At 37.8% G+C, this 11,498-nt stretch overlaps 1 protein-coding gene and 1 long non-coding RNA gene across 3 annotated transcripts; one reads left to right on the top strand and one right to left on the bottom strand.

Annotated features, from left to right (window-relative positions):
- Window positions 1-5,224: 5,224 nt before the first annotated feature.
- Window positions 5,225-6,329, bottom strand: LOC137064987 (uncharacterized). The gene is made up of 5 exons (XM_067436887.1): window positions 6,299-6,329; window positions 5,874-6,203; window positions 5,634-5,732; window positions 5,503-5,525; window positions 5,225-5,410 (listed from the first exon to the last, which is right to left on the bottom strand). Exons 1-5 carry the CDS (start codon window positions 6,327-6,329, stop codon window positions 5,288-5,290), a joined length of 606 nt encoding a protein of 201 aa, XP_067292988.1. The 3' UTR covers window positions 5,225-5,287.
- A 3,069-nt stretch (window positions 6,330-9,398) lies between these two features.
- LOC137086053 (uncharacterized) lies at window positions 9,399-10,456 on the top strand. 2 transcript variants are annotated; one of them, XR_010907508.1, is made up of 4 exons: window positions 9,399-9,723; window positions 9,829-9,890; window positions 10,049-10,110; window positions 10,333-10,456. It is a non-coding gene; the product is annotated as an uncharacterized lncRNA (long non-coding RNA). The 2 variants fall into 2 exon arrangements; XR_010907507.1 differs by having other exon boundaries at window positions 9,401-9,723; window positions 10,049-10,440.
- Window positions 10,457-11,498: the final 1,042 nt, after the last annotated feature.

The following is an 11,498-nucleotide window of genomic DNA, read 5'->3' as shown; positions in this document are numbered from 1 at the left end:
GATCAGTCGTCTTCTAAAATTGTCCTCCGGCTTTGAATTCCTCTGAGAAAGTGACCGAATGAGCACACTATCAGACATGATAATGAATAAATGTAGATCACTATAGACTGTCTTTACCATGTGTCCATCGGCCTCTGCTTCAGTCAACTGACACATGCGCACTTCACCTTAACTTTTCTGCTTTCACACTCCTGGCCACATCAAAATGTCTAAAAAAATGTCTAACCTAACCATCTTTCCATTGCTCAAAAAAAAAAAAAAAAAAAAAAAAAAAACTATTAAAGCTATTTAAAATACTACTGCTGATTAAATTGGCCTCTCTCAAACCGATGTGATTAATCTGTTGTTTTATTGCTAATGCATGTGGTTTGACAGGGAAGAAAAAACTAAACAGGAAATAAGATGTTTCAAAGATGCATGTAACCAGAAGACAAACCTTAAAAGGGCCTCACAAAGCCCATGTTTTTACAGATGACGAGCAACCAAATATGAATCATTTAAATATTGTTTTGAATCAGGTTTAAAGTTAACTTAATTTTGGATGGTCCCTTTTGAACATTCTGTTGACTAGAAGTAACTGCAAAAACATGTCAACAAAATCTCATTATAGTATTTATTAGAGTGATTAATATCTGCTCACTCTTTATTGTGTTGGTCCTCCAACAGACATTCTACTCTCTGTAAGCAACTTTGCAAGTACATGTCAACTTATTATTGAAACTCTACCAGTCTACCAATAACTGTAACTGTAATAAGAATCCAATGAGATGATAGACATGTAGGTGCCACGTTACTTATAGTCAACTGAATTTTAAAGGGATAGTTCACTTTAAAATGAAAATGTTGTCATCCTTTACCTACCCTCAAGTTGTTTCAAACAAAGATGCGAGAGGTGCGAGATGGAGCCTCCATGGACCAGACTTGTGGTCTGGGAAGATATTTTGAAGAATGTCAGTAACCAAACAGTTAACTGGAGCCATTGACTTCCATAATATTTTTTTTTCCTACTATGGAAGTCAATGGCTCCAGTTAACCAGGCTGATCTCACGAAAAATGCGTATAAATAGTACGAGTGTGCAATGTCGTGGAATGTATACGCCAAAACTCATTTTGGCGTGCATATGATACGCTGTTTTTTGCGTGCATATGATGCGCATTTTATGGCGTATTATACATACGAACTCAGTAGTTTTGTTTATTTTTTTGCGCACAATAAGTATTTTCATGCTTCATAAAATTAAGGTTGAACCACTGGCACGGCACAGACCATTTGAATAATGTCTTTATTATCTTTCCCCTTTAAAGGATGTGCTGCTTACATCTTGGTGCCAGATACCACAGCACACCTCGAGTGCGTGCCTTGATGGGTTAGAGCTGTTTTGGCAGAAAAAGGGGGACCAACACAATATTCATAATGTTATGCCTGATTGGTATATATATATATATATATATATATATATATATATATATATATATATATATATATATATATATATATATATATATATATATATATAAAGCTTTCTTTGCGGTGTAGAAAACTGACACAGGAAGAAATTGTTGAATAACGTGGTTATTTTTGCTTGCTTTTGCACACAAAATGTATTCTCGTCATTTCATAAAATTAAGGTTGAATCACATGGACTATTTTATCTATGTTTTACTACCTTTCTGGACCTTAAAAGTGTTAATTAAATTTCTGTCTATGGAGGAGCCTGAGAGCTCTTGGATTTCATCAAAAATATCTTAATTTGTGTTCCGAAGATGGACGAAGGTCTTACGGGTTTGGAACGACATGAGGGTGAGTAATTAATGACTGCAAGTTCATTTTTGGGTGAACTATCCTTTAAATCCTGTAAGTTGTGAGGTGGAGCCTCCATGGATCCGACTTGTTTGTTCAGCACATCCCACAGATGCGTGATTGGATTTAGATCTGGGGAATTTGGAGGTCAAATCAACACCTCAAATTCATTGTTTTGCTCCTCAAACCATTCCTGAACCATTTTTGCATTGTGGCAGAGCACATTATCCTGCTGAAAGAGGCCACAGCCATCAGGGAACACCGTTTCTATTAAAGGTTGTACATTATCTGCAACAATGCTTAGGTAGGTGGTACATGTCAAAGTAACATCTACATGGATGGCCGGACCAAAAGTTTCACAGCAGAACATTGCCCAAAGCATCACACCTCTGACGGGTTGTCTTTTTCCCATAGTACATCCTGGTGCCATGTGTTCCCCAGGTAAGTGATGCACACACACCCGGTCATCCACGTGATGCAAAAGAAAACATGATTAATCAGACCACGGGCCCACTGTTGGCACTTTTGGACAAGTTTTTTTCTCATTTCTGGCCCTGAAGTAGTTTTGGTTCCTTTCCACCATCGCATTTGAGGCTGGGGCTGGGGCAGACGTCTGAGGCTGGGGGAGTGTAGGTGGTGTGTTGATGTGCGACGCCTTAGTTCAGCATCAGGGCATTTGTTGACAGTTAAAGAATGCAACACACGTCTCGTGGACATCCTGTAGAATTCAACCAATCAGATGACGACTATGAAACTTCTGAAGTGTTTCCAGATAAGGGTACCATATGCAACAGAAGTTCAGCAAACGGTCCGTGGTCATGACGTCTGAGGCTGAAACTAGCTCTCTGCCATCTTTCTGAGGTAAACACTTCACAATATCACTCTTTACAACTTCGGACACATAACGGTAATTCATATGATTAGTCTTTTGCTTGACTGTGTTTTCAAACAGCTAATAATGTGTTGCTGCTGTTAAAATATACGGGCATAACCCCCTGGCTTCTCTTGAGACTCCACTGCTTCAGAGCGGCCATAGTTAAAAATGATAGGCTAAAGCCCATCGGCACATTTACCGTGATTGGTTACAACATAGATTGTGACATAAAAAAACAGTGATTTCAAATCACATTTTTGAGACTTTAGATCATTGCCGTTTGAAAGAGAAAATACTCATGGCAATGGTGTTGACTTATGAATCTGCACATGGTTTGTCTTAAAGCATATTAAAAAAACAACACATAGACATTTAAACAACAATAAAAACTTGATTTTCACCACAGGAGGACTTTAAATGGCATCCAGTTTATTAGCAACACAGCACATGAGTGTGAATACCATATTTGCCTTTGATCTAATAGGTGTCTGATCCCCACTGGAAAAAAAAAAGCTGAAACCAGTCTAGGCTGTTTCTTAGTTGATTTAAGCTGGTCTCCCAGACTGGCCAAGCTGGTGTTTAGCTGGTTTTAGCTAGCTGGTCTTTTAGCTGGTATCCCAGCTTGAACTATGACTGCTGGCAACACAGCACATGAGTGTGAATCCTGCGATATCTGCCTTTGATCTTGTAGGTGTCTGATCTGATACGAGAAGAGAAGAGAGAAGTGTTCCTAACTGCACATTTTTCGATCCCCTCACTGAAGCCTCATGCTCTCACTTAAATTTAATGCAAGGGACATCTCAAACGAGCCTAACAAGACGAAGGGAAGTTAGTGAGGGACGGGCATACACGTTTGACTTAAACTCAGCCCTGGTTTCATACCAGTGATGTACAACCACAAGTTGGCAGTAGAGACTATTGCTGCGTCCCAATTCGCCTACTTATACTACGTCCTAAAAGTATGTACTCTTTTTGTGAAGAAAAAGTATATACTTTTGAGTGTAGCAGAAAAGTATTCAAGTTTTGGGACATACTACTTCGCCATCTTTAACGGACTCTGTCGCTTAGTTACGTGCATCCCGTCACCGTTTATCTGCCCTGTCAATCATCGTCAGATTCGTCACAGTTCAAATCCTTCACATTCAGTTTAATCTCCTACCATATCGGAGAGAAATGTAGCCGCTCGTTGATCTGCCATGGGTGGGTCTTTGTGGGTCAGAGACTCTCCTCATGTGTTTGCAGTTTGAATATAATGATGCATTTAAAAGTTAATGGCCAAACGTGTCATTAAAAAAGTTCCCAATGCAGCTGCAGGTGAAATATAATGTGGACAACACTGAATAAATATATTTTTGTCAGGTTAAATATTGACGGTTGGTCACTCAAACCCCTTTATCTAAACTACTTAACCGTCGAACTCGCACATCCGTCATGTTTGTAGTTTATTAACGCTTTTCATCCGCGTATGGGTTGTGGGCAATATCAGCCGTTAGAGTGCCCATCGATCCATACTGTGAATTCGGACCGGAAATAGTAAACCATCCGGGAATCTTTGGAATACTCTTTCAACATACTACGATTTGGGACATACTAATTCTATTTTCGAATACTTTTTAGGATGGATAGTATGCAAATTGGGACGCAGGGTATGTGTTAAATTCAGCATTCAGCAAGTTCCTCTTTAAAGAATTCTTGTTAAAGACTTTCTAACGAAATACTGATGCAACCAAATATTTTGCCAGGGAACTATACCTTATACATGCACCAGGATCCATTATTTGAGTTGAAAGCAACACATAAACGGGCTATTCATTTAGTAGATGCAAATGAAGCATAGTCTATACACACACGTGATTCATAAGGAAACTGTAAAATGGAATATTTCATAACACAATGTTCCAAAGTTGCCCAAAAAGTTATTAAATCACAAAAATATAAATGAGCACACAAACACACTTCTTTTATAATTATGCTTATCCGTACAATGTACTGTAAAAAATACATCTTTAAAATAACAGAAAAAGTACTGGCAGCTCATTAGCTGGACATCATCCAGTCATTTTACAGACATTTCCTAAAACACAACTCAATGAAGTGCAAAATACAGAGAAAACACCTGTAAAAATTATATACGGACAATTATGTTAAAATTATACACATTGTGCCCTAATTTTAGAGGGTACCTAACAAATTCATAGAGCCCGAGCTATCTAACAATACACAGTACTAAGGTAAAACACTTTAACATAAATACATTCAAATATGGCCACAGAGAGCTATCATGCAATCCATATTTTGATAACATTGTTATATACTGTTATTTGAGGTTACACTTTTCGAACACTTCATTTTAACACTTATATGAAATAAAGGACATGGTTCTTAGACATTATCGATTCAAGTTCAGTTTAATTTTTAAAGAACAGTTCAAGGGAAAAAACAATTAAAAAAACAGACAAAAAAAAAAAAAACACGAATAAAATTAATAAACATTAATAAAGAGTATTAATGACCAAAATTATTTAACCAAATTATATTGACCTCAAATATGTAGTTCTAAGATGATGATGAAAACATTAAAGCAGTTAAACACTCATCTAAACCTCTGGATGTCACGGCTGTGATCTGACCTGAGCGTACAGAGACTGATCCTCAATGATCTTTGATTTGGTCCTTCTAGTGTTCAGAGGTTTCTGACCAAAACTAATGGATGCATAATTCATGCTGTCTTCATTCTGATATCAAGAGAGAAAAGAAACTCCAATTACGAGAGGAAAAATACACATGATGTGGCATAATATACAGCAAAAGATAATTGTGTACTTACTTGATTCTCTTGAGGTGCGGGCACTTTGGGAAATTAAGAAATTGTTGTAATTATAAATGGCCGTTTTGTTTTTAAATTTTAGTAAGTATTTCCATTACCATAATAAATTAATCTTGTTCAGAAAGTCTTACCTTTATTCAGACCCCTCCATAGTTTTATTCCCATAAAAACAACAAGAGCCAAAAATATGATGTTTGAAATTCCAAGAGCAAGAAGAGTCTGATTCACATCTAAATTAATAAAATTACACAAATGTAATTGCTTAGATAACCTTTTATATATTCATTAGATCAGTTCAGTATCATGCACTTTATCAAATGCTTTTCCAGAGAGCAAAGATCAAGCCAAAGATTTTAAACTTTTCTCCTTACCTTTGAATTGTATTTCAGTTCCTTTTCCAAACAGTATCTGTCCACACGCGGCCACAGCGCAGTAGTAAATCCCAGCATCAGAGTGACTGATGTTGCTCTTGAGGAGATTGTAGACGCAGCTCTGCGTTTGAGACTCACTGCTGTTCTTACACTGACCGTTTCTCTCTCCTTTGGTGTAAAGGACTCCTTGAGAGTCTCCCAAGCTTTGTCTGAACCAGTAGACGCTGTGTTCTCCAGCACAACTCTCACTGAAGATGCTGCACTGCAAATCCACTGAATCCCCTGGATGAAGCGCGTCTGTCAGAGACTGATGAAGAGTTGTGTGTCCAGCTTGACAAGTGACAAAAAGAACAGAAATAGTAAGGGCAAAAAAAATCAGATGGCACAAATCAAACAAAGGTAAAATAATAAGCAGTGAAACTTACCTTTAAAAATTAATCTAGTGCCCGCACCCATTCCAATGCTGTAATATGAAGAAACTACACAGTAATATGTGGCCGAGTCTAAAGGCTTTGTCTGTAAAATGGTCAGATTAAAATAATCTTCTCCTTTGATAACATTAAAACGATTGATTTTCTCAAAGTCCTTATTCCAACTGGGTTGTTGATTTAAATATAAAGACACAATCTGTAAAGATTTCCCGTCATCCGTCTGTTTAAACCATGCTGTTGTTGATTGCAGAAGATTTGAAAAGGTGCAAGTAAGATTCACATCCTCTCCAGCTCGAACTACTTTAACATCTTCCTGAGCAACATCCACATTATAGGACACATCAGAGGAACAGCCTGCAAAATGAAGCACACAATAGTAACCATTATAGTTGAAAGTGTTAATAAATAGGTGACTTTTTAATGTTTAAAAAGAAATGTAAGGTATATTTACATATTATCGAGGAAAGCAAAAGAATAAAGTAATATCTCATGATCAGTCGTCTTCTAAAATTGTCCTCCGGCTTTGAATTCCTCTGAGAAAGTGACCGAATGAGCACACTCTCAGACATGATAATGAATAAAGGTAGATCACTATAGACTGTCTTTACCATGTGTCCATCGGCCTCTGCTTCAGTCAACTGAGGCACATGCGCACTTTACCTTAACTTTTCTGCTTTCACACTCCTGGCCACATCAAAATGTCTAAAAAATGTCTAACCTAACCATCTTTCCATTGCTCAAAAAAAACAAAAAAAAAAACTCTTAAAGCTATTTAAAATACTACTGCTTAGTAAATTGGCCTCTCTCAAACCGATGTGATTAATCTGTTGTTTTATTGCTAATGCATGTGGTTTGACAGGGAAGAAAAAACTAAACAGGAAATAAGATGTTTCAAAGATGCATGTAACCAGAAGACAAACCTTAAAAGGGCCTCACATGAAAGCACATGTTTTTACAGATGACGAGTATACAAATATGAATCATTTAAATATTGTGTTGAATCAAGTTCTATGTTAACACTATTTTGGATGGTCCCTTTTGAACATTCTGTTGACTAGAAGTAACTGCAAAACATGTCAACAAAATCTCATTATAGTATTTATTAGAGTGATTAATATCTGCTCACTCTTTATTGTGTTGGTCCTCCAACAGACATTCTACTGTCTGTAAGCAACTTTGCAAGTACATGTCAACTTATTATAACCCAAACTCTACCAGTCTACCAATAACTGTAACTGTGACTGTATATATATATATATATATATATATATATATATATATATATATATATATATATATATATATATATATATATATATATATTAGGGGTGTAACGGTTCACAAAATTCACGGTTCGGTTCGATACGATACACTGGTGTCACGGTTCGGTTCGGTACGGTTCGGTATGTTTTAGATACAGCAAAAAGAAAAAAATTGGCAGATAAATTACCTTTTTTATTATTATTTTTGTGCCGTGCGTGTTGCGTTGCGTGTGCGTTGCAGGAGCCCCACACGCTGTAGTGCTTTCACATATGCTGCGTTTGCAGTCCGCAACTGATCCTGTTGCATACCACAAACACAGCATTGATTCATTATTTTTTTATTTAAAATCCAAAAGTTTTTACTGAACATGCCTCGTCAGAATTCCAATTCTCTTTGTTTACTCTTTAATAGAAGTCAGGTTACGTAGCCTACTACATTTAAACAACATGTTATTAAGTTCATTTATTCATATTTATATACTTTAGATTTAGCTCACACAAGTGGCAAAACATTTAAACATAGTTTATAGCCTTAAATCACAAACATTTTAAATTAGAAACTTACAATAGTATATTCAAAAACAGCCGAGTCTCGTCTTTTCTTTCGTTTTTTACACCCTTTTAAAAGAAATCCTGCAGGTCAAAAAGAACTTTGCTTTTCACCTCCAAGAAAGTACGAGTGCTATCCATTATGGCACTTTTTTTAACCTAAATGCCAGGTATGGTGTCGTTTTGTTGCTTTACTTGAGAAAAAAAAGCCATGTTGACTTTGAAACAAGAGTATATTTTAAATTATATGCATCTGTGGTGAAATTACTAGATTTTCGCATCAGTACATGTTAATTTTAATGCGAAAAGTCTTCTGTCGCTTTAATGCAGCAACGCAGCGCAGCAAAAAATAGACTCTGTACGAAAACGATCCGTGCACTGCTGCAGACGCAACGCTCCTGGAACGGACTGACGGACAGCACCCGCGTGCAGTTTGAAAGCTGTCATCCGTTAACATGGGTACGGAAAAAAATACGCACCGCACACGTACTGCAGACGGAGTATGTGTGAAACGGGCGTTAGGTCTCATATCCGCGGCTATAAATGGACCACTCGTCGCGGTGATGTCTTTTGCCATTTGAATAAGTTGGAAATGTCTGTCTAAATGCTGCGGGGATAGTTTGTGGCTGTTTCTCCTTTTTATCGTCTTGTTGTCGGCTTAAATTAGTTGATTGACATGACATGAATTATTCGCTGCTGTACCATCAGCAAATGCGACATACCGTTGTTTTTTTTAATCCATCACTCTTGCCAACACCATCATAGCTTACAAAGAATCCAAAGTTCACCCAAACACCAGACCTGTTGGTTATTGGAGGATCTTCTATTTCTGGTTTGTTAAACGCAATAGCCATTTTGCCACGAGCATTCAGCGCGTAGCCTACTGAGTAAGCGAGCACCTGACTGAGCAGCCTAAAACAAATTTGGTGTTTTTTTTTTCTTCCTTTCACTTTGGCGGTGTCAGGGGCATTGGCTGTTATGTCGTTTTGGTTATTGGGCTACCTTGTTGAACGCATATTATTATATTTCACACACTTTTTTATTTTCCAAATCTAATTAATTAGTCAAAGAACCGTTCGGTAAACAATGCGTACCGCGTACCGAACCGAAAGCCTCGTACCGAACGGTTCAATACGAATACGCGTATCGTTACACCCCTAATATATATATATATATATATATATATATATATATATATATATATATATATATGTAACCAAGTGAAAAGTTTAATCACAAAACTGGTTATTGAGTCCTGCTTCTAGTAAATAACAGGTATAACATGTTTTAATGCCTTTTCTCTTACGTTGAATTAATCTTGTGCTGGCCCTTTAAGAAAACGTGACATTGGCCATCTGGAAGTGCCGCGAGAGTGGTATGAGAGCAGTGTTATTTCAATGCGGTTTTGGATGGTGAGCATGCGGTCAGGAATTAGCGCTAATAATGCTCACTAAACGGAAAATATTGAGAAATATATACTTTCTGAGTTAAACACAGTTTCTCAGTGTTTTGTTGTCTTAAATGGCCGTGTACTTGTCCGGTTGACACCGATTTCTGTTGGGACGCATCGTGTTGTCGTATAAAAACAACATTGTCTTTCAAAGAAGCGTAAGTGTAGAGATATAAACAATTTATTATAATATTGAATCTGTTTATATTTGTGTGTATTTCCACATGATACCGTGTTACTCAGAATCACTTTGTTTATTCAAGAGGGGAGAAAAAGTGCTCCGTAGGCCCTCTGGGTGTGTTTCCGGTGTGAGCCTTGAACATCAGTGAGTGTTGTTTAATGTTATTGTTTCTAAAATGTGTAACTGTTATCAATCGACATGCACATGTGTTACATTGAGAAGAGCAGAATGAATGTGGTGTTATAATGTCATATTCAAAATGTTAATGCAAAGTGTAAAATGTTTGCTTTTACTGTGTGCAGAGGAAAATCAAGCTCATCAGATGCCTCATTAATGTTTACATGAGCTAGAGTGGTGATAAACAGTAAGTTTGAATTCTTAAATCTGTTTTTGGAGTTGTAAGAGTGTTTATTTACTGATGTTGGGTTGATTGAATGCTAAATTGTGTAACGACTTTTGAAAGGTGTCAGTAATAATCAAAAGTAACCTCTTATTTCATTTGAATGCATTTTTCATGTAACTTATGCAGCCTTGTTTGGTTTCCATACAGGAAAACGCTGTAATAATGTTTGCATTTGTTTTCCAGAATGTGGCTGCTACCGTTGTCTATGTTGGCAAATTTTGTGATTAATATTTTATGATGACTGAGCACTAAAGAAACAAACTTGCGGGTTGAGAAACAAACTTTATTGATTTCAACAACTGTTCACTTGCTTGAAGCTGTTCTACTCTACTCTTCCCCATATTTGCATAATTAACGCTGCACTACTACAAGTGCAGTCTGGAATAAAAGAACCCCGTTTATATTATTCATCCTGTGTCCGGTGTTATTAGTAATTCACATTCCGGGCTACAGAGATTTTTGGTACCAGGAGTGGGGTCCCATTGCTAAATTGGGTAGAGTAGAGAGAGCATAGACAACGGTAGTAGTGAAGAGAGGTCGAGTGCCGGTGCAGAGGAGGTCGACGACAAGGAGTGACGTACCTGGAGAGCCTGTGGGAAGCAAAGAGCCAGCTTCAGGAACGCAGGGAGGTGCTCACTTCAGCGCTGTGGTCGAGGACAAAGGAGACCGCACAAAACCATCCTTCAGGTTAAACTGTAGTGACTGTGATTGTTTTGCATACTATTCGAAATAGAGACATTACAAGAACATGGACCAAGACGACGATGTGTCAGCTGCGCAGCCTGGAACCATCCGTGATGTGGACAATGCTGGGGCTGTTGGACATGGTGATGATGGTAATGGAGTGGCCGAGCTGCAGTCTCAAATTCTGGAGCTAGGTCGAAGACACGACCAAGTAATGTCAACCCTTGCTAATATGAGTAATGTGGGCACTAGGTCCTATGTTTACATTCCAAGGGAACGTCAAATTGTGCCATTTAGTGGTGACCCTGTTAAAGATGGTCAGTCTGTCGATGAGTTCATTGATGAGGTTGAACGTGTAATTCGGGTAAGGGGTTTGAACACTGATGACCAAGTGGACTTTATACTGTCCCATTTAAGAGGTTCAGCCTTAGATGAGGTCAAGCTATGTATGGGTGGTGAGACAAGACAGCCTCAAGAACTGTTTTCATATTTGAGGGGGGCCTTTAGGGAGAAACGAACTACACCACAGTTGTTGCATGCTTTTTATGCACGTAGACAGTTAGACGGAGAAGACTTCCGTGACTTTTCCCATGCTCTCTCAGCTTCTTAATTCTGCTCTCCAACAGTCCCGTAATGCTGTGTCTGATCCCCAGCTTGCTTTGAGA

The sequence above is a fragment of the Pseudorasbora parva genome, chromosome 1 (genome assembly GCF_024679245.1).
Source record: "Pseudorasbora parva isolate DD20220531a chromosome 1, ASM2467924v1, whole genome shotgun sequence".
In the NCBI taxonomy this organism is placed as follows: Eukaryota; Metazoa; Chordata; class Actinopteri; order Cypriniformes; family Gobionidae; genus Pseudorasbora; species Pseudorasbora parva.
This window is presented reverse-complemented; position numbering and strand designations above follow the sequence as displayed.